General features: G+C 44.0%; 1 protein-coding gene across 3 annotated transcripts in view; it reads right to left on the bottom strand.

Annotated features, from left to right (window-relative positions):
• The window catches only part of Setbp1 (SET binding protein 1), a 351,577-nt gene that overhangs the window by 95,494 nt on the left and 232,239 nt on the right, over nt 1-23,844 (bottom strand). For all 3 annotated transcript variants that reach the window (XM_047526550.1, XM_047526552.1, XM_047526551.1), the window contains exon 4: nt 5,519-8,978. In XM_047526550.1, the coding sequence (XP_047382506.1) occupies nt 5,519-8,978 (3,460 nt within the window). The remainder of the gene's footprint in view (nt 1-5,518; nt 8,979-23,844) is intronic.

The following is a 23,844-nucleotide window of genomic DNA, read 5'->3' as shown; positions in this document are numbered from 1 at the left end:
TGACCTTCTTAAGCCTCAGTATGCTCATCAGCAAAATGAGGTGTATGTCTACATTATTCTGAGCCCTTCAATTCTGAGTCTAAATATGAATGCAAGTGGGCTCTGTCTGCCTCCATGCCATGGGTCATGTTAGACTCTAACCTATTTGTTTGAGATGATGACTGTGGTTTCAGTGTGTACAAGGAGTTGGCTAATTTGTTGGCGGGAGTTAGGCATTAGGAGCCTCATCTTCCCAAAAGGTGAGATTGAATGCCTGTGAAGTGGTTGGGGACAAAGACCAATGGGGTGGGTCCCATGGATTAAAATGTGGTTCATAGGACTCTTTCTAATACTTCATTGAACATCATTTTTTTTTTTTTTTTTTTGGTCAATATGGCCAATAACTTGGGCATTTTCTTCCTAATTGCCTATTCTGAGTGTGTGTGTGTGTGTGTGTGTGTGTGTGTGTGTGTGTGTTTGTGTTTTCAGATTTAAATTCCATTGTAATAAATTTGAGACTTTTAGAATCCTAGATTATCAGGTCTGGTCAGAACCTTTACTGCTACAGTCCCAATTGAGATACTGAGAGTCATAAAAAGAAAAAAAAAAGAAAAAAAAAAAAAAGGCTTTTCACCTGGGTAGTGCAGGAGACAAGACTTGCACAGGTACCCATAATCCCACTTGAGCTACAGCAGCCATTACTTAATTAATCTTTCATCTCTTCCTGCAGACTTTATCTTGGATGACGATTACACAGACTACACTTCATGAGCTTTGCATTTATTACTCTTTTCTTCTGGTCTTAACTTTCTCCTCCCACGAGTACTCTTCTTCCTTTTATTCCATTTTTAGAAAACTTCCCTGGCATGCTTCTTTTGTAGAGCTTTCATGACATTTCATCCATGTGGCTAATTCCCTGCTCTGGATGGCTGCTTGGAGGAGGTTTTTGTATTACTTTGGCTTGGACATCCTTTTTCTGCTGCAGAGTGACAGCAGAGACTGCCTCCAAAATGCCCCACAGTGCTGATAAGAGGAGTTGGCAAAGGGCAAGACGGAAGCCTCAAGAAGAGGTGGAGCAGGCCAGGCTCAAGGGAGCCCCACGACCTACATGGCAGGATTCTGATATCTGCAAGGTGAGCTCAGGATTATTTCTCAGCATCCATTCATCATGAGGCAAGAACTTGACATTTGGGAAGCAGGGATGGCTTCCTTGCCTAACAATGGCATTGAACTAAGAGGTAACAACATGCAAATTTACTGTCTCAGTTTTCCCATTATCTGATAGGAGCCTGAACTGCAGTAGTTGTGATGTCTCAGTACCTGGCATAATAAGGTCAAAGTATACAAAGATTGTTTCTAATTAGCCTGAACAGGAAGAGCATCACTGATACTACAGACTTCTTCCTCACCTATGGGAACTTAGCTTAGAGGGCACATGGAATCATTCTGACTCTAAGCTGTCAACTTTGAACAGGTTTGCTTTTCTGGGTATCAGCTGTATGTGTGAGAGATAGCAATGCCTCGTGATGGAGAGGCGTGAATGGGCCTGATAAGGCTTCTTCCAATGATGAGATTGTACCTTCTCATTATTTATCCATTTTTTTGGCCCCAGGCAAGTCTTTTTATAAATGGAGATTTAGCAGATGGTATGCATTTAGAAAACAGGCTGAAGAGCCTCTGTCTTCTAAAACAAAGAAGCAGAAGGAGTACAATATGGAAAAATGGTCAGGAGTCTGCACAACTTGTAAGCTCTAGGTGTGTTGTAACAAGACAATGCAGTCATCTGCTGGGTCAGGGGACAGAGAATGAAGTATTTTCCAAGCAGGGAAGAGGAAATGGAGTGTGCAACTGCTGCCATGCTAAATGGAGTCTCTAATTTCTCTCCCTAGAATGGTAATGACATACATCTGTATGGTGCCTTTCATCAGCTCTGGTCTCAGGGAGCACTCAAAGCTCTCTCTCCACTCAGCTCCTAAACATGCCCATCAAGAGGCTTAGGGATGACATCCATATTTGTGCCGCATCTATTTTAGAGAAGAATAGCTCACATGCAATAGGACATTCAGATGCTTGGGAAGTGAATCCAGAGTGGAGAAGGAAAAAGTGGAGAGAGAGAAGTTGTGGAAACTCCTTATTTCCAGTCATGACCCTCGGTATCATCAAGCTGAGCCAACACCTCCACTCAGTCTCTGAAAAGCCCATGATGCCTCCAGTAATCTCAGCCTCTTCTCTTCTGCTTCCCTCTCTTCCTGCAGCTTCACACTCTGGAGTGTATCCCAAAAAGATGAATGCTCTCCAGAAAGTTGTGACAAACTGACGTTGGGGGCCAAGTGCTGCTAATGACCTTTTCCCCTGATGCTTTTGGATGTCAAAAATTGGGGGACATTTGGGATATAAGAATGAAGAGGCCAAGGCTTAAAAGGCAGAGGAATGGTGGGGAATGTGGTCTGTCCCAGTAAGACAGTTGACAAGATGAGCAGGGAGAGCCATCAGACATAACTTAGACATGGAAACAACCAACAATTATGATTCATTAAGATGTTGAGGAAAAATAAACTATTTAACACAAAGATGGGTACAACATCATGGTAAAAATAACTCAGAGAACTAGATTTCTGCATAGAGGTTGAAAGCCCAGTCTGGAGATGTTTCTAGGCTGGTATTTAGAAAAGGTTAGGCCACAAGGATTCTTTCTTTCTTGTCTGGAGAATGAATACAAGAATACCTTGTTTCCTTACTTCCTCTCTTTGCAAGCATCATTGTGTGGACACCTTTGGTTAAGGCACATTACAGAAGATGGATGGGATTCTGCAGTCATGACATAGAGGAGCACTAGGCTGGGGACCAGGATCTGTGTTCTAGACTTGTTCTTAACCAGCTGGATGACATGTGGTTGAGCTTTAGCTCACTGGGTAAAGTCATGGGCTTGCTTAGAACCAATATGCATAGCTTTTTGAACCTGGGAAGGTAACTTGATCTATTTGAACCTGAGTCCTGATCTGTAACACTGAAATAAAAGTACAAGTTGAGCATCCCTAAACTGAACATATAGACTATGAACTGCTCCAAGATCCAAAACTCTGATATGATTTTCCAAAATACAAGGAAAATTCTATTCCATGAATAACCTTTGTTTCCTGTGCAAAATTATAACAAATACCATATAAAATTACCATTAGGCTATGTGTATAAGGTGTATATAAAACAGAAATAATTTTCATGTTTAGACTTGGGCCTCACTCTCAAGATATCTCATTATGTACTGACAAACATCTTCAAACAAAACAAACCCCAAATAGAAAACATTTCTGGCCCCACACATTGTGGATATGGGATAATGAACCTGTACCTGTATGCTAAGATCACAGGAAGATGGTTAGGAAGAAAGGCCCATGAAAAGGCTTTGAGGACTAAAATACACTAATACAGAGAGGTCTGTTCATATCCCTGGAGTTACAGATGGGAAGAGAGTACCCCCAAGAAAATGGAACACTATGCCTGAGGCCACACAGGGAGTTCAGAACAGAACTGGGCCTACTATCCATTTCTTTAGGCTGAATCCAGTTTTCTTTCATGACATTGTCCTGGTGCCTGTTTCTTTCCATCTTGTGGCTGGCTGAAGATCAAATGAGACGGTAGGAGAGGATGTAGGGAGAATTTTGAATAAGTCACGAGAAAATACAAGGAGAGCCATATGGCTAGAGTAGGGGTTCCCTCAGAGATACTGTCAGTGATGAGATGAACCCCATCAGGAGAATTTTGTGAAGTCAACCAGCATCCAGCAAAATTGTGTGGTCACAGGAAAATTCTAGAAAGACTGCTTGAGAAACTTAATGTGCAAAAACAGCTGGTTTTGTCATCTGAGGTTTGTTTGTGGATCTATAAAGTTGGAAATTTTTGCCTGAAGATTCTTAGCAATGAATGATCACCATTATTTTCTAGCTAAACAATGCCCAGAATATACAAAAATAAGAACATTCTCTGTCCCTGGTTAGTTTAGGTCTTGTGAATCATTTTGCTGAAAGGGATCAACAGTATCTCTCAAGTGCAAGTTTAACCTACTGCCTCCTGCTCAGGTGGTCTTAACTGGGATCTGCACAAAACCAAGCCCCTTCAGCAATGACTGTGGATGAGAAATGGTAGAACCAGATCCACCTTTGGGCATGCATGAAGAGTGGGCCGTTTATCACCTTCAGTAAACGAAGGAAACATGACTGCTAATTGGTCTCTTCATTAACCAAGGAGAACATCTACCACCGCAAAAATTCACAAGCTAGCAGCAATCTGGGGCAATATTTAAGTGGTTTCCATCTCATAATCATATTTCTTTCTGAAATCTGCTGGCCTAGAAAATATCTTTCATTCCTCATGAATAGACTGCTCTCACCTTCAGTAATTATGGACTCCCCAGGGAAGAGAAAGAACAGTGAGGGGCATACATCATATACAGAGGTGAGACACTATACCTAACCCTTAATCATGGATGATCAGTCCTTTAAAACCAGGTTTTGTCCAGATGGCTTTACACTATTTGGGGACAAAAAGCAAGATATTCTTTTAGCTTCTGCAACCCCTAGGAAAGAAGTTTCCAATGAATTCCTAGTAAACATCTCTCTGTTCTTCTGTAAGAGTATTATCATCTATGTGATGTATTGACAGGGAGGCAGTAATACTTTTGCCAAAGTAAGAAGTTCCCTGGCAGGGAAGGATCTGTATTGGTGGAGAGGTGAGCAAAGAAATCCTGCCTTCAACTGATGGGTGTGGGGTCTTTCTAGCAGCAATGAAACTCCAGTTTGAGATCAATGAACAATATCCTAATTCAATGTCCATGCTAAGGGACACAGTGACAAATTTGTGTTGGGGACTGGAGGCAGAAAACACCTTTCAGCTAGACCCCTTTCCTTTATTACAGGAAAATGGCAAGTATCTGAATGTAGCCAAGGCATCACTCTGGGGGTGTGCTCAGGGGGGTTTTGTGAATATTCATGGACCAAAAAAGGGCAATATGGCCTGATCAGTCAGACTTCAGGATGCACTGGGGCAGCTTGTATTGACTTTGAAGGAGATGTCACACCTCAGATGTGTGACTTCTAGAAACTGTATGCCACAAAAATGAGATGTTCACTCCCATCTAGCCTTGGAATTCTTGGGATCTTGTTGGTATTTCTATGAGCTTTGGAGGCTTTATCTAATTAGCCTCCCAAACTAGCCATCAGATCAGGACCTAAGAAGCTAAAACCAGCATCTTTAATGAAAAGCGTAAGTGTAGTAGGTTGTCTGTAGCCCAGACAACTAGCGAGGGTAGCCTCGGTTCACAGCTTCCCAGGCAATGGCTCCAGGGTGGAGGAAAGACAGTGAAAACCAAGCAAACGATGCATGAAATGCAGAGCAAGCTCAACTGTGCCAGGACACTCATTGTCATTTAGTTCCCACCTTTTGCAAACTAGTGAACCCAACATGCCAAAGATGGTGCCCACAGTGTCAAGCTCGACAATTAACAGCTAAGGTAGTTCAAGGTTGAAGCGAAACTTGGCCTTACCTGGAGACATGGAGGAGTCATAGGAACTTCTCTCCTTGCGGTTCATCTTGAAGGCTTGGATGTCCTTTTCCCTGTATGTCCCAAAGCCTTCAAAGCTCCTCCTTTTACTCCCACTCACGTCACTGTCCCACTTGTCATTTGAAGGGGTCATGTCACTGAACACATCCAGGCTCTCTGATCTTGTGCTGCTGCCATCCCCGCTGCTGCCAGGGTACCTTTTAGCACACGAATCCACAGGCTCACCACTCAAGTCGCTTTTGTCCTTGGCCTGCGTCCAATGCTGGGCATCAGAAAGCGACAGTGTAGACAGGGTGTCCACCTCAAAGTTGTTCTTGGAGGCTTTGTGGCCGGCTTCGCTGTGCTGGTGCTTCTGTTTCTCCTTATGCTTGCTCTTCTCACTCACCAGCGGGAGCTCTTTGTCTGCGCTGCTCAGCCGCTCACTCAGGAGGTGGCTGGAGAAGCCTGTGGCTTTGCCTGTGAAGAGACCGCTCAGGTTGTCGTGGGTCCCTAGGATCCGGTCTTCCTTGTGCTTATGCTTGTGTTTGTGTTTCCTCTTGTGGAGCCGACCGCTGGACAGAGTGGCGCCGCCCACCTTGGGAGGGTTCAGGGATGGCTGGATGTCACCGAGGCCCATGCCGACGGGTCCCTGCAGGTGTACTCCATGCTTTGCTTTATGCTTAGCTGCCCCAGACATCTTTACGTGGGAGCTTGTGTGGAACTGAGGTGGTGGCACTGTTGGCCTTATGAATGGGGAGGCTGCTCCGAGCGTGTGCGATAGGTACAGAGGAGCTGGGTACTGACCGTAGTAACCAAGGTTCATCATAGGCATTGATGTGTAAGGCAATCCATAGGGTGCATAGTAACTTCCACTGGGAATAGGGTAGCTGAACCCTTGTAAAAAAGGCACCTTTGTCATGGTGTCATTGGTTTTTGCAGGCCTACCACGCTTCTTCTTTGACTTCAAGTCTGAAGTCCTCCGAAGATAGAGCAACGGGTCATACTGGATATATGGCACCGGGTAATAGTGATCGAAATTAATCCGAAAAATGCTGGGGTATGGATTCTCGTGGTAAAAGGTGTAACTCCGGTGGGAGATCCTGAACACTTGGAATTTGGTGATGAGCTCTTCCAGCTCAGCCAGAAACTGGAGATCATCACGGTTTTGCAGGCTTTTCCGTTTCCTCTTGTGCTTTGGCTTCTTGAGGCTTTCGTGGGCCAGGAAGGTGTCCACGATGAGATGCTTCTGCCGGTGGCCATGCCGGTTCTTTGTGCTGGTGTCGGACGGAATGGCCTCCGGGTTATCCAAGGAGCAGAAATCAAAAGAGTACCTCCGTCGAGATTCTGAACTCTTCTCGGCTTGGTCAGAGGTGCTGTTGTTGTCCGTCCCGATGCCACTGTCGCTTGGGATCGTCTCCTCGCTGTGGGACTCACTCACAGGGGACAGTGTTATTTCCTTGAGTGAGCCGATCTCACAGAGGTGCGAAGGGGAGTTGGCCATCAGCCTGGGTGGGGACAGCTTCCAGGTTCCACTGTGTATTCCCTTTTGGGTTTTGGTTGGAAGAGCACTGATGGGCTGGAGATTTGGCATAGTTTTCAACTCTGAAAAACTGGTTTCAGTGCTGGCGGGGCTCAGGTTGCCATTGGACCCACCTAACTGGGTTGAAAGTGGGTGCATAGCTGCTGGTGAAGATGCCACAAGTGACTGAAAGTTGGAAGGCACGGCTGGAACATCCGGCTGGCTAGAAACAGGCCTGGGGTGCTTGATGGCTGTTTTGGGTTCTTCGGATGGGGGCGGCAGCTCTGTTCTTGGCTTTCTGCCCCTCTTCTTGCCGATGTAGATGGTTCCCCTCTTACTGACATTAATCTGCTTGCCCAGTTTGCTTTCGATCGCTGCTGCCCCCGGGCTGGTCTCCGGGGGAGCTTTGGCCTTCAGAGCAATGCTGCTAGAACAGGACAAGATCTGGTTCAAGATGTTCTTCCTCTTGAGCGTCTTCATCTTATTGATAGTTTTGATGGTCTTCTTATCCAACACACCGAGCTTTCCAACCTTTTTGTGAAACTTCATCTCACTCATGGGTTTGTCCTCTCCCGGTACTAGCTGGGCCAACTTAGCTAGGTTGCGTCTTCTCTTTCTTTTCTTGGTGCCAGGAAATTCTCTGCTGATGGGACTGACTGGGCTGGTGGAAGTGCCCTCGTGAATCGTCTCCACCGTGAGCAAAGGCTGCTTCTTTGGTCGTCCCCGCTTCTTTTTGACTGGAGTGATCACAGTCAGACTGTCCGTGTTGGTGTACAGAGGGCTGGACGGGGTGATGGGATAAGCAGAGGGGGGTTCCACCATCAACTTATCAGAGGTGGCCATGACTGCCTCTCGCAGCATGCTGGTGGGTTTTGGCTTGCTGCAGGTCCACCTCCGTTTTGCAGCGAATTTTGGATGCTGGATTTCTGGCAGCTTTCTTGATGGCGAGTGATCGGTGCATGCTGGGGGCGCCATGATCATGGGTGGTTTCCGCTGCTTAGACATTCCTCCTGGGACAATTTTCTCAGTATTTCCACCAGTTTCAAGGCCAACTGAAGGGGGCTCATTCTCTATCAGTTTACTCAACTTTGGGACACGAGGGTCTTTCTTATTTCCCTCTGAGTTGGAAAGAATCCTGCTAACCACTTCACTACTCATAGCAATTCCAGAGGCCAGTGTTTTCTCTGGGATGATCTTTTCTACCACTGCCTTAATGGACTGTCTCTTTTTCCTCTTATGGTTGCTTGGATCTAGAGAGGGTGCCTTGATAGGGATAGTAATCCGGACATGACTGGGGTCATTTTCAGGATTACCGATGGAGCCCACATTTTGCCTGGCTGGTGATGCTTCTTGGCCATTATCTGCAGAGTAGCCCTCCCTCTTCCCTTCTGTGTTCTCAAATACTTTCTGGGCACTCTTGACCCAATCCAGGTCTGGGTTTGGTATGGTTTGACTTATCACATCTTTTTTACTGGACTTTTTCTTGCTGCCTATAGTAGGTGGTTCTGGGGGCTCCTTCGTACCACCTCCATCTTGATCTCCCAAAGACTGGAGCCCAGTGCACTCGGCAGAGCTGCTAGGAGGGACTGGCGAGCTGTGGTTGCTTGGAGATGGAACCACACCTCCCAAGAGCAGATCTTTGCTGTTGTTGGACAACTGACTCCATGTGCTCCCTGCGCTGCCTTTCTTACCCTGGGCCTTTGCAAAGGAAGCCACGGGTTCAAGAGCTGAGATCTTGCTGGTGCTTGTAGTTTCTCTGCCAGACTCTGGACTGATGAAGCAATTCTGAGTGGTGGGTCCGCTGTCAGAGTTGGTGGACCAGTCCATGTGGTTCTGGCTGCTGCTTTTTTGCTGGTGCTTTGGTTTTAAGGTGTCACCGGTGAAGTCCTGCGGGAGGCCTGGGTCATAATGGAGACTGGAGTGCTTCTGGGGCCTCTCATAAGCCTGAGGGTGGGCAAATTGGAGAGGGAGAGAGAGAGAGAAACAAAGATGAGCATGTTAGGGCTACTTAAAAGTTAATGTCAGGTCAGAGGTGGTGGCACATGCCTATGACCCTAGCTACTTGGTAGGTTGAGGCAGAAAGATCGCAAGTTCAAGGCCAGGCTCAGAAACTTAGTGAGGCCCTAAGCAACTTAGAGAGACCTTGTCTCAAAATAAAATCATAAGTAGGACTGGGGATGTGACTCAGTGGTTGAATACCCCTCTGTTCAATTCCTCATATCCCTTTCAAAATAATAATAATAATGTCAAAAGGCTTAAGTATTTAAAAATTGGAAACAAATGACTATGTTAACAGCCACCTTTAATTCCAGAATGCCTTATAGAGGTTTTCTCAATTATAGTGGTGAAGATATAATATTGCACTGTTTTCGAACATTAATAAGAATGCTTCATTTGTTATCTTTTCTCTGTAAATAACAAGAAGCTACCTTGGCTTAATGCAATCTGAGAATAAGATCAAGTTAGAGAGAGGAGGGAGTCTCTGTACTGTATTTCACATCGAGGAAACTGAAATTAGTCCTTCCCACTGTGGCAGAGCCAGGCAAGAGTCTGAATTTTCCTCGCTTCCAATGTTCTTTTGACTAACGCTGGCTGCCTCTTAGTCCCGCTCCTGCTTCCCATCCCATGCACATCTTTCCCCAGCTTCCTCCTTCCTGGTTCATTTCAGCTCATAAGGAACCACCACTACAAGAAGTAAAAAGAACACCAGCAACTAAGTAAGGGTCAAGTTCTGGAGAATAAAGGGAAGAAGAAAAGAAACATGAAAGAATTGTCCTGAGTCTTCAAATCTTTGTGGACTCTAGGCACATTGCTGTGATTGGGAGTTAACAGGCTAAGGGATCCACAAGCATCTATTAGGCATTTGTTTTTCTTTGCAGAAACTCTTGGAAAGTCTCATAAGTTACCTTGAGTTTCCTGGAAAAATATACCAGGAAAATAATCATTGTCATTCAAGATCACTCCTTTGAATGTTGGCAGCTGTGTTTTCCCTACACCAAAGTTGACTGAATGTCTCTAGCATTCCCCTTGGGACTGACTCCTCAGATCTGAATGGCAGGACTTGGTACTTCAGGCACAGATGATCAGCATGTATAAAATCACAAAGGCAATGGAAAGTGAACATATTATTTTGAGATATTAAAGTTACTTTTAGTATAGATAGGTTCTTTGTGTCCCTCATAGTTTTTTTTTGTTGTTGTTTTTTTTGGTACCAAGGATTGAACTCAGGGACACTCGACCACTGAGCCACATCCCCAGCCCTATTTTGTATTTTATTTAGAGACAGGGTCTCACTGAGTTGCTTAGCACCTTGCTTTTGCTGAGGTTGGCTTTGAACTTGAGATCCTCCTGCTTCAGCTTGCCCAGTTGCTGGGATTACAGGCGTGAGCCACTGTGCATCTTGCTGGTGCATCTTTAAAGAGAGAATAATTGAGTCCCTTGCAGTTTGCCCCATTGTCCCTGGCACTCAGACCTAAGCTGTGGGTAATCCTGGCCTGGCATCTTCATCCTGGAGCCCCACCGTTCCTCTCTGGAGCCCCCACAGGGCCTCAGTGGCAGTGAGATTTGGGATGAAGAGCAACACCACCATCATTAAAATATAGAGGATTAATCCTGCCACTTGAGTGTTTACTGTGCATCACTGCTGTGGGCATAGGTTGCTATTCCAATTTCTGGAAAAATATCGAAACCTTATTTACAGCATAAAATATTAAATGTTACTTCCTTATCTTTTAAGAATCAGGGTTTTGCTAAATTACCCTTCATGCAATGAGCTTTAGCTGGCACTGTATGCTCACTTCCTGGCTCACAGGCCTGGAGGAGGGCTGCAAGAAGGCATTTCCTGCTCCTTAGGATGATGAGGTATCACTCATACTGAGGCATTTTTGAGGGTTAGGAGGGAGAGGATTAAAAATTACAGTGAAACAAAAGGTGTATTGTTTTGCAGCTGGGCAAAACAGTACTTGTGGTGACCCCCTTTCCTCCAGCTCTGGCCCCTCTGTTTCTCTAGTTCTGGACACTGAAGTCCACAGAGGGGCTTTTGATGAAGCCAGAACTGGAATCTCGGTCCCTGACTCCCACTGCTTTTTCCCTGTTGTACCATCTTCTGGTTCATGGCACCTGGCAAGTTCCCATTTCATATTCCCTTCATGCTCTGGTCTCAGCTCAATCCCCAGGAAGTCCTTTACCTTACAAAAATACCTTGCTATAAGTCTTTCTGAAGCCAAGTATTTTGTCTTTGTTGTGCTCACCATAGCTTTAATTTTATGCATGATTGTGTGCTAATTGAATTAAATGGCTGCCTCCTTTTCCAACTTGTACCATCATCACTGGGGTAGGAAACACAGGCCCTGGCACCCAGTAGGTGCTCAATAAACATTTATTGAATGAATGAAGGAATGTACATTTTATTATAAGTATTTCACTTGTCAACAGTGAGATTAGTGACCTACATATTGCAACGTATTGTCTACAACATACAGTCATCACTTCCAATCTAGTTTCTTAGACCATATTTTCTGCACTCCCATGAAGACATCCACCACAGTCCTTATAATTCCATGTGGTTTTTATTTGTGTACTTCTCCCTCTCCCTCTCCTAGACTTTAAGAACTGTCGGAGACTGTCTTATTTATCTTTTGATTCCCAGGAACTATTATAAAGCCAAGTACTCAGAGAATGTTTGTTGAATTAATAAATAAATAAAAGAATAGATGGGGTGTCTATTCCAAGGGTAAAATATATAGTTGCACACAAAACACAATACACCACTGATCTTCCATTTGATAGATCAATGAAATTGGAGCACTAGGATGCTTTTGGTGTTGAACAACAAAATCCTGTCCAAATACTTAAGGACCAAAGGCGTCTGGAAGGAGCTCCCCTTCAAAGCCATTCTCACTGTTACTTCTCCCTATCTCCTGTCAATTGTTTCACTTTCCAATTAACTCTGCTTTGGGGGAAGGTCGTGTGACTGCCAGGAGGGTGGATTTCACCCAGGCAGTTGAAAGGTAGGGCCCTCTCACTTACACCCAGGGCAGGCCAGCTGAGAGTAATGCGGTTAAGCTTGCTGGTCCCAGTGCTGCCCTGGACCACTGCTGGATTCATTGTTCCTCCCATTTCAGCTGCAATTTGCCCTGCTGGGAGAGCTCAGCAATCAAAGGGAAGCACAACAAAGGATCAGGAGTAATGGGGGGAAATGGCTCTTTAAACCCTGGCTCTGAGGGGTTGCAGAGAAGGGGCAGAGGGGGACCAAGAAGGAGCGCTTTCCAAGAGGCCAAGAACAAGGCCTCCTCCAGTTCTGGCGGATGGCTGTATCCATTGCATTTCATGAAATCCTAATTCTTCACCTGTCAGTCATGACATATAATATACACAATAGTGAGGCTGTCAGTTCCAATATGTCCTTCCCAGGGAACTGAGCACTTACTCCATCCCGACAGAGATGACAAAATGAGTCGAGTTGCTAGAAAGGGGACACTGGCTCCCCTCCTCCCAGCCCTCTCCAGAGCTCTGGGAGTGGGAGTGCTTGTTGGGGTCTTTGACTTGGATCTTTATTAACCTACACAGTGCAGGTCATCTTTTCATTTGTTTTCTAAGACCTGAATCTTTAAAGGCTTTTATAGGACCCTCAGCCCTCAGCAGGGCTGTTTCCTAAAGTAACAAAAGAAGGAAAAATCAATGATAGTCCACTGGGTATAAAAGTTTTGTGACAAACTTTTTTTTTTTTTTTCTTTTTGGTGGGGGTACTGGGGATTGAACTCAGGGGCACTCAATCACTGAGGCACGTCCCCAGCCCTATATTGTATTTTATTTAGAGACAGCATCTCACTGAGTTGCTTAGCACCTCACTTTTGCTGAGGCTGGCTTTGAACTGGTGATCCTCCTGCCTCAGCCTCCTGAGCCGTTGGGACTACAGGCATATGCCACTGCACCTGACTGTGACAAACTTAATTTCAAACAAGTTCAGTATATATACTTGCTGCATCCCCCTCCCCTGCACCCCCAGTGTTGGATGCATGTGGAACTCAGGTACTTTGAAGGTGTGGCTTGCTTTTGAGAAAGTCTTTGCCATGCACATGGAACCTAGGCCAAATGTCTGTCAGTAAAGCTTTGGAAACATTTAATCTTAGAGGATGTCTTCCGGGAATCAAGATCTTTCGTAATGAAAAGAATTCTTTGTAAAATACATAACTATTCCCTACTCCACATCTTTTATATAAATCCCACATATTATTTTAATTCTGTACAAGTTGGGCTTCTTTTTTTAAAAAGCACTTTATTTTTTATGTAATTTTTAAAGCAAGTAGTAGGTAACTGAGCAAAAACTTAGAAAAATCCCTAAAACTGGAAATAAAATGATCAACTCAGTCTTATCTTTGTTTTACCTAAAACAAAGTTTGTCCCAAGGAGCAAAGATGGTGATTTGAATATGAAAAATGGAAATTTGAATATGCACTTTTTTGATCATGCATCAAAAAAAATCAGGCATGAATTCGTGGGGGATAAATTACTCTGTTGGGCTGACTATGTCCATGATTCTTTCTGCTGATGACAATAATTTAAACTTACTGTCTGTGAGATATTTTAGTTTACATGAGTTGGATATGAGACAATGAAAGAAGTTTCATCTCTTAATTTGGCACTTGGTGCTTCTCCAGATGTGGTCTTGGATCACTGTATCAGAATCACTTAAGGAGTTGGTTAAGAAGGCAGATTCCTGGACCCCACAGCTGATCCACTAATTCAAAATCTCTCTGGGTGGGAATAAAGAATGTGTGTTTTAACATGCTCCCCAGAGAATTCTGATGTACAACCAAGTTTAAATACATTGATCTAATGTTTTAGCACCATAATTGCTCTGGGGTGGGGCTCTTCTGTGGTTGTGATGACCTTCACAGCACATTTTGGTGGTAAATGTGCAGAGCAAACCACTACAATAGCCCTGTTAGGATATGCAACTTGATGACATTAATTACCTCTTTGGCTCCATAAACTCTTTGAATTTACATAGTAGGAAACTAACCCTTTGTAGGTGTCCCAAGGATACTGCAAAACAGAGAACAGAAGAGCCAATGATATGGTTGGATGAGAGTATAGTCCTCCCAGTAAGGGAGGACCAGACATGCCAGTGTTCATGACCTCCCACCTTGAGATTTCTGTTTCTCTACTCACTGAGACCAATCCCCAGAGATCTAGGGAGTATTAGCTTTCCATCTCGGGGGCCAGAAGCAGGTGCTTAAACCTCAGCAAGAGGTGACTATGGGAGACAAGGAATATAAGTACACAGTGTCTGAACAGCTTGAAGGTTCCCAACTCTGACTGTATATATGAATCATCCAGGAAGCTTTCAAAAAAACCCAACATACCTGAGAGCTACCCAGAACAATTCCACCAGCATTCTGGAGGTGGAGTGTGGATGGGGGCCACTCTTTTTGAAGCTCCAGTGAGAGCTGCTCATCTCAATGAGCAGACAATGTGGAAAGCTTCCAGATTATATCAAAGATAGGATTTGAGTTAGGAAAGATGGAAACTCTAATGCTATCAGGAGATGTTCCAGGTGTAAAACAAATGTGTTTTACAAGGTCCTTGGATTTTGCAGATTTCTAAACTGTAGCCAACAGACCAGACAAGAGAGATGTTTTAGACCTTCCTATAAACCTCAAGCCCCCAAATGAAAAGGGCAGTCTGGCAAAGGATTCCATTCAGGAAAGAAAGAGAGATGGTTCTGTCACTTTAAGAAAAAAAGATTTAATTGCCAGTCTCATGACTAGGAGGAATATACAGGCCATCTTCCACTGAACTTGAGCCAAAGCATCTCTCTTCTGGCCAATTCATTCCTGCATTTCCTAGTGGTAGGTATAGAAGAATAATTAAGTTCCCTATCTGAAGTGTACCGTATCTCTAATTCCATGAGACACAGAGGAGTCACCGAATTCTTTGTGGACATGGAATTTCCTATTATTTTCATAAGCTGAACTTGTCCTCATATCCTTCGCATGGATTGCCCTGGGAAGTCACTTGGATGTGACCTCCATAGGATCCATTCTTACTTGCTATTTAGGGCCTGTGAATGATATTGGAACACTGCTTTTATTTCAAATCTTGACCCATCCATATGCCTCTTTGAGTATTTGGTAATTTTTTATAATTACAAATTATCACTGACTTATTTCAGTGATAAATTATGATGAAATAATAGGTGTTGGACATAACTGTCCCATGAAGACAAAGAACACTGAACAAAGTATACGAAACCATTCTTTTCAGGCAGTGGGTCACAGACAAACTCGGCTGTGCTTCTAGAGAAGGGAAACTCATGAAGCTTCAGAATATCCCTAGTCTTCTGCTCAGGAGCACTTTCTAAGTCAGGGGACAGGTAAGTGGAGTCCAGGGCTGTGGGGGAGATGAAGCAGAGATTAGAGTTTGAGGCTCAAGATAGGACTGAAATGGGAAAAAGGTACCTGAGGAGGGAGCTGGGTGGAGAGGAATGCTCAAAATCTTTAGAGGAGTTGCCTTAGGTCTCTGGACAGGTTTAATCTGCACTTGCAGGCAAGGTCCACAAGCGTGACAGAGACCAGCTACTAGGGGGCTACACTCTGAATGTGGAGTCTTGAGGTCACAAAGTATGGGGCAATCTTAGATCTGACCAGCAAACAGGGAGACTTTAATGAGTATCTCCGATTTTTCATTGAAATTTCAGGAATGGTACTTCTTCTAAGTAGGATTACTGTAGTCCCTCCATAACAAATTCTAAAAAAAAAAAAAAAAAAAAAAAAAAAAAAAAAAAATTAAAAAAGAAAGAAAGAAAGAAAGAAAGAAAGAAGAAAAGAAAAACAGTGATGCCTCAATAATCTGCCACTAAGCTATCAGAATAAAAGTCAAAACTCTTCAAAGGAAAACTACAAACTCCAGACTCTCTAGATGTAGCATCCACACAATATCCAGGACACTTTTTTTTTTTTAATAGACAATCAAAGGCAGACAAAAGCAACCCACAACTAGAGCAGAAACAGATCTAAGGTCCTCAAAACAACATTATGAAAATCTCCAAGTATTTAAAAGAAAAGATAAATGTATAAAAAATTTCAGCATAGAGATGGCAAGTACACCAAATGGAAATTTGGTTATTTTGGCAAATAACCAAATGGAAATTCTTAATCTGAAAAGTACAGCACCTAAAATGAAAACCAACCAACCAACCAACCTCCCTGGAGTAGCATAACAGTATTCAGCATACTGCAAAAGAGGAGTTCAGTGAACATGAGAGGAGACAGTAGACACTATCTAAACTGAAAGACAGAGGGGGAATCATAAGCAGCTCTTCATTGAGAAATGGAACAATACTGAGAGGCCTAACATACGTGTCCTTAGAATCCCAGATGTGGAAGAGAGACAGAATAATGCATGCAAATTCACATAGTTAAGAAGTTCAACACTTCCAAGGAGAATAAACACAAACAAACTCACATCTAAGCATTCTGTAAACAAACTGATGAAAATTACAGATAAGGAGAACATTTTAAAGGCAGCCTGATAAATAAGATACATTATAACAGAGTAAAGAAAAAAAAAAGTCTGATTTTTCATCAATAATGCAAACCAGAAGACAATGAAACAACATTGTTGAAGTACTGAAATAAAATTTCAAATTTCTCTATCCAGTGAAAATGTTCTTAAAATTGATAGCACAATAAAGATATTTTCATTAATGGAAGACCTGAATTATAAGAAATATAAAAGGAAGTTCTTTAGACTAAAGGGAAATTATAACAGATGGGAACTAAGATGTTACTTATCTACATGCATGAATGAAAAGTGATAGAAATGGTAAATACATGAGTATATGTGCCACATTTAATTTTTCTATTTAAGATCTTTTAAAAAGGCAACTGATTGCTTAAAGCAGAATAACAATGTATCTGAGAGCTCATGATATTTGTGGGAATAAAATGTACAGTAACAATAAGATAATGAATAAAAGGGTACAATGGTAGTATACACTGCCTTCCGTAGAGAAGTATAAAATTGTACAAAGTAGATGTTCTGCCTAAAATGCCATTAGAAAACACATAGAATACTGTAAAAAAAATTTAATCCATAAAAGGGCAAAAAGGAGAACAATGATGATGAAAGATGGGACAGGCAGAAAACAAGCTGTATGATATATTAAATGCAACAATATCAATAATTAAACTTTAAGTGCATTAAACAGTTTTTAAAAACACACTGTCAACTGTGTGAAAACCCAACTACTCGCTGCTGATAAGCAATACATTTGAAATATAAAGACCCAGATAATTTTGAAATAAAAGGATGAAGCAAGATACATCATCCCACTTAGCATCAGCATGATGGAGTAACACATGCCACAAGAATAGTGAATAGAAGAATGCTGGAGTGAGTGATAGAAGGCAAAAGAAACTTCAGAATAAAAAGCTGTACCAGAGTTAATGAGGGACATTTCACAGTGAGAGCCAATTCATCAAGAAGAGACAATAATCCTAAATTTGTTTATGCCTTGTAACAGAACTTCAGATACATGGAAAGAGTTAAAGGAAGAAATAGATATCTCCCAAATAATGATATGTTAACATTCCTCCTGCAGAAATTGCTAGAATAAATTGACAAAGAAAAAAAAAATCAGGAAAAAGAAATACACAGAAGATCTAATCCGCATCGGCTAACTTCACCTTATCCAACAACTGCAAAATATTCTTGCAAATATATGCTGGGCCATACAGTGAGGAGGGATGATCAATGGATTCATGTTAATGTCCTCAGTGCTATTTGTCATCAGAGAAATGTCAATTAAAACCACACTGAGCTATAATTGCACACTGGGATGGCTAACTGAAAACAGACTGAAACAAGGAAGATATGGGGTAAGTGATGTATCATGCAGTGCTCAAGGAAGGAGTACATGATGGTAAAAGTGACTTTGGGAAATGTTATGGCCATGTCTTTTAAAATCCGATATACCCTATGCCCCAGCAATCCCACTCCTATGCATTCACTGAAGAGAGGTAAAAATATGCATCCATACATAGACTTCTATAACAACTTCAGAGCATATTATTGAGAGCTGTTACCACCTGGAAACAACTCAGGTGTCAATCAACAGACTAGACAGACTGATCAACAAAAGGAACCGAGTGTAGACACATTCCAACACACACACACACACACACACACACAATTATGCTGAGAAAAGAGGTATGCACTGTACAATTTCCCTTATATAAAGTTATAGAAAAGGCAAATATATTATGACAGAAGTTAGAACAGTGGTTGCCTAGAGGGTGGGGTGGGGGGGATAGGGAAGGGGCTAGAAGGGTCATGAGAAAAGTTTCTGGGGGTTTTGGACATACTCTGATCTTGATAGGAATATGAGTTACACAGCTGTGTGTATTTGTCAAAACTCTTAGAACTGTATCCTTAACATCCACAGAGTCAACATATGTAGATTTTATCAAAGATGAGAAAATACATCAAAAAATGAATTCTATGAACTCGCTATACTGAACACAAACCCCCCAAAGTCACTCAGGAGGCAGAAGGAACTTTTTCTTTCCAGTGAAGGATACCTATTGTGGCCAGTAACTCATTGTTTCCTCTTCCCTCTGTCTCCATTCCTCCCAAGGCACAGGGACAGTGGACTGAGTTGATCCCAAATGACAGAGCCCGAACCTAGGAGACAGGTGCTTATGGCTTCTGCCACTGCTCTTGCCTTTCCCCACCCTGGGTGGCACCTGACCCGGGCCAACAGGTAGCAAGGTGAAGCCTGCCTCCACCCCAGCCACCAGCTCACCTTCCTCTGAGGTAAGCAAGGAAGCTTGACAGGAACCTGGCTCACAAATCAGTTCCCGCTGCCCCGCCTCCTCTGTAAATCATGTGCGATCCATCTGGGTAATGACTCCTCCAGTGTAATTCCCTATTAAGAGGCTTTATCTGGAGAGATAAGCAGCTGGTTCCCGTGTCACTAATTGCTGTCTGCTGTGATTTTAAAACATCTGCACCATTGTGCTCTTCATTTTCATATTCTAATCACCCTGAAACTTGAAAAAGGTACATCATTGATTGTTTCTATGGGTTAATTAGTACACAGTCTCCTTGTAGAGACAATTTAGAGGCAGCCAGAACCTCAATCAGGAAGTTTGTTTTAAAAATTAATAACATCGGCAGTGACTGGAGGGACTGTCACATTCAGGGACATATCAGGACGTGCCTGGTGGGGGAGCTACCCTTTGTTATCCTCCACAGAGCAGCGAAGCCCCTAGGGGTAGGGGCGGGACAGTGGGGGGAAAGCAGCAGAAAGGAATCAGGGCACCCAGGAGCTGGTATAGTCCTGACCAGGGTCTGTTGTCTCACTCCCTCACCCACCCACTGCCCGCTTCCACACAGCCCTGGTCCCTTTTCCTGTCAGCACAAATCAGGACTTTTCTTAGGACTGATTAAAATATTTGGGTTGACAGGAATAGTGTGCGTGCACTAGTAACAAAGGAGAGCTCTTGACAGCCTGTTCACTGTCCTGTTCTCCCTCCCCACCTTGCTCTTCTCTCTGCCCATTTGGAAAGAGGAAGAGAGGAAGCCGGGAACACAGATCAGAGAACCAGACCAAAGAGCAGAGTGAGAACTGGAACCCAGCACTTCTCAAATTTAAATTGCATAAAGTTCACCTGGGGACCCTGTTAAAATATAGAGTCTGATTTTGGAAGTCTGGGTGGGGGCTGAGAGTATGATGCTGCCCAAGGACCACAACTTTCAGCCTTGACTAGAGTCACTGTTTCTGAGACCCATGACACAATGCAGAGGCAGCAGTGTGGAGGCTTGGACTCTGTGCCTGATCTGAGCCTCAGCTACAGCACATACTGGACAGGCCACTTGGCTGCTTGGCCTCTTGGTTCTTAGCTTCCTCATCTAGAATCTGACAATGGTGCCTTTCTTAACAGGGTTGCTGAGAGACCAGAAGTTGGAAAGTGTCAAGCATTTGATAGTGCCTGGCCCACAGTAGGCATTACACACACATAGCTATTATATTTTTGTATCTTTCAATAAACTGCTTTTCTGAAGCAACAACAACAACAACATCCAGCAGACATGAGAAAAGGATAGAGAGATTAACCAGGGGGAACCTCATTTCAACTTGTAAGGTGGTTTCTTGTAGTCACCCATTTTGGAGTCCTCTTGGCTGCAGACTCTTGAGCTCAAGACCTTTATCCATAACCTCTTTGGAGGCCACCTGTCAACTTGCAGTTGCAGAGAACTCTCTTCTGCATGAAGTATGTTGGTTAGTCTATTAGATTGTGCTTTCCTATCTTGAACTAGTCTCTCTACCCTTAGAAAGTTCTGGCAAGAAGAGGATCAGGTCACAGCACCCAAGAGCAGAGGTACCCTGGAAGGGAGCTCCCTGTACTCCCTACCCAGGCTGATTTTAGCAGGCTTAAAAGAGCTCATCCCATGGGCCTGGAGATGTGCTAGTGTTAGGCAGAAAATAAATAAATAAATAAATACAAACTGGACTCTCAATTATATGAGCTACATATAAAAAACCAGCTTTATAGCAGAAGAGCTGGACGCAGACTTCATAAAATTCACAGAAAGAAAAATGAATGCAGAGCTGCAGAGCATCACTTTCAGGGCAGCCACGGGGCAGGCTGGAGGGGCTCATGAAGTGCAGTTGTCATGTGTCACTGTGTCCCTCCAGAAGGGCGCAGAGGCCTCCCTACTGTTCTATGCAGGTGCCGTGGAGCTGTTGCTCCAGAATTCTACCCACAGCACGGCTACTGTCCACTCGGCTTTGTCCTTTCTGACAGCAGGCTTTGCCCCCACTGCCCGAGTGTCCTTTACTACCAGCTCATCCTGGAGCCCCAGGCTGGGCTCCCTGGGGAACCGAGTAGAAATCAGCAGGGTCCTGGCCTCAGACACATCCTGCGGTGAAGGCACTGAGCAGAGCCTGCAGGCAGAGCCTAACAGTGAGCAGGTAGCCAGGGTCATTCAGGTTTTAAAACTGTGCTCGCGCGCGATTCCTCCTGCGGCTTTGTTCTTCGCTCCACTACTGTCACAGAAGGAGGAAATGACATGTTCTGGCCTCTTCTTTGGGAATTGGCAGCAAAGCGTTAGATGGCAAAAGTAGAGCATTCGGGTCTGAACGTCCTGTGCATGAAATCCGTCAGCACATTCAGCGGCAGAGGCAGCAGAGCAAGGGACCAGGAAGCCGCCTGAGGAGACTGAGTGACTGTGGGGAGCAGGCGACTCACCAAGCTGAAAAATTCAAAGGACATTTCCCCAACTTGCCCGTGTTGAGCCCCACTGGTGGCCTCTGTGAAACACAGATCAAAAGGCCTCTCCTCGGCAAGCCAGGGGTCATGGTGCTGGGCCCGAGGCCTGGACTCCTGTGTTTTGACAAGTAGTTCTGGAGTTCCTCCTTCGGTCAAGTCTCATCAACACTGCAACTGAGGGGGCTCGATTGTGCATCTTGTTCAGTGGGGCTGCAGGGAGACCGAGTGGAGACCAGCAGGGCAGTCAAGAGCAGGGAGGGCTTACAGGCAAGGCCCAAAGATCATAAGTCACCTTTGTGTGTTAAAACAAACAAACAAAAAAATAAAATAAAATAAACACTGGAGATAAGGAAAGTGCCTTTTTCCTCTTTAACTCATATTTCCTTATTCCTGTTTATCAATACTTTTTAAGACAGAACTGGTGCTTTTTGCTATTAGAGCTGAAATAACAGTTGATTATAAATTGAGTCTAAAATGTCAAGAAGATGCTGCAGTCACCTAGGATTCCAGCTTGTAAAGCTTCCTGTGAACACTGGAAACAGCGAGCATTTGGAGCAACATCCATTTAGCACGAATCTCATCTAGAAGATGACAGACTTGCAGAAGCCACTGGCAGAGTGAGGAGGAGGAGCCAACCTCCCTGGTGGGGGTAGAGGCTTGGACTCTTTCCTGTCTCTCCCTGAGGTGCTGCAGGAACAAGTTCATGTCCCTGCCCCCATTCTGCAGCTGACCTGCGGGCCCTGATGTCAACGCGTGTTACTGCTCTTGGAATCTTTAAGGGCTTTGCAAGGATTATGGTCCCAAGCTTGGCTAATGCTCCCCAGCTTCTCCAGGAGGTCTCCTATTCCTTGGCATCTGTCTCTTCTGGATTGTCTTCTATCTTTCTTCTGAGAGACGGTGAAAAGTGGTCAGCAGTTAGGAGCCCAGATTCTTGAGGCAACGTGTGACTGGGTTCAAATCTTAACTGATTCCAAATCTTACTAGCTATGTCACCTTAACTAAATTGATTAACCTCTCTGTGCTGCAGTCCCTTTTTCTGTAAAACAGAGAACATAATACATTTACCTCATAAAGCCAATAGGTGATTCAAATAATCCATGTAAAGCTCTTAAAGCAGTGTCTGGGCACAGTCTACCCCAGCACCCACGATGCAGCAGAGGATCCGGTAAGATTATTCAAATTCAGGAATCACAGGGACTCAAGCTCAAATTCCAGCTGTACCACTGACTATCTGAAGGACCTGGGATTCCACGTCTACTTCAAAAAGGGGGTGGGGCGTGGGGAATGACAGAGCTAACCTGACTGGGCTGTGTCAAAAATGAGACAAAACAAAGATGGAAAAGTGTTATTCCAGAACACAGTGTTTGTGTTCCACAAGCCAGTTATTACCACCACACTTTTTGATTAATTATTGGTATCACCACCCATCATAAATGCAGTTCTCCAGTAATGGGAAAGGGAACTCCACAGTGCTCACTGGGTTGTCACCACAGCCCTTTCAATGACAGTTCCAGCTGAAATTCCTGATGAATCATAGCAGGCCTGGGGAGAGGTCTCTGATAACCAGGGTGACGCTAACTAGTTTTCAAGGAATTAGTTACATGGCTGATGACTGCCAGTCTCACTGGTCTGGGCTGTTACTCTGGGCCCAATGACCTGGCTTTATCTTTTCTAGATGTGCCCAGGGCCTTCCTGCAGTGCAGGGAGCTTCCTGGTGTTCACTAGCTTGTCCAGAGCTTGTGAAATGGACATACATTCTCCCCTTGTCTTTGACTCTCATGATTTACCTTAATAGAAAGTTTAGACTTTGGTTGCACCAGAAAACAAATGGAGGCCAGGCGCTGTGGCACAGGCCTGTAATCCCAATGGCTAGGGAGGCTGAGGCAGGAGGATTGCAAGTTCAAAGTCAGCCTCAGCAATTTAGCAAGGTGCTAAGCAACTCATTGAGACCCTGTCTCTAAATAAGACACAAAATAGGGATGGAGATGTGGCTCAGTGGTCGAGTACCCCTGAGTTCAAGCCCTGGTACCATAAATAAATAAATAAATAAAATGGAAATCTAGACACTGTCCTTGTAGCGAGTTCTTGTAGCAGTGCTTTGGGATGGGGGGAACAATGACAAGTTGAACAATCATGGGATAGGACATGCTACATTTTCAATGATGAATACTGGTGTCTGTCCGTGGGCAATGGTGTTACAGAATGATGACAGAAAAGTTTGGATGTGACCTGAAAAACCACGCTGGGCCAGGGCCTGATGCACCTGACACCACTCATCTTAGAATCCTTCATTCAGTGAACGTGAATTTGGTCACAGCACAGGTGAGGCACGATACTCTCACAAAGATGTACAAACGGAGAGCTGAGAAGCATGTTGTAGATGCTTTACAGATGGAGATACTAAGCCTTAGAGACATGAACTGCCTACACTCACACACTTAATTGGCTCAAATCCTGGTCCACAGCATCCTGACTCCCACCTCAAGTTGCTCCCCCCACTTCCCCTTCAGTACCTCCTCCTACAAGGAGAG

This window comes from Sciurus carolinensis, chromosome 15, assembly GCF_902686445.1.
Source record: "Sciurus carolinensis chromosome 15, mSciCar1.2, whole genome shotgun sequence".
NCBI lineage: Eukaryota > Metazoa > Chordata > Mammalia > Rodentia > Sciuridae > Sciurus > Sciurus carolinensis.
The sequence above is the reverse complement of the archived record's forward strand: the minus strand, read 5'-3'. Positions and strand labels throughout refer to the sequence as shown.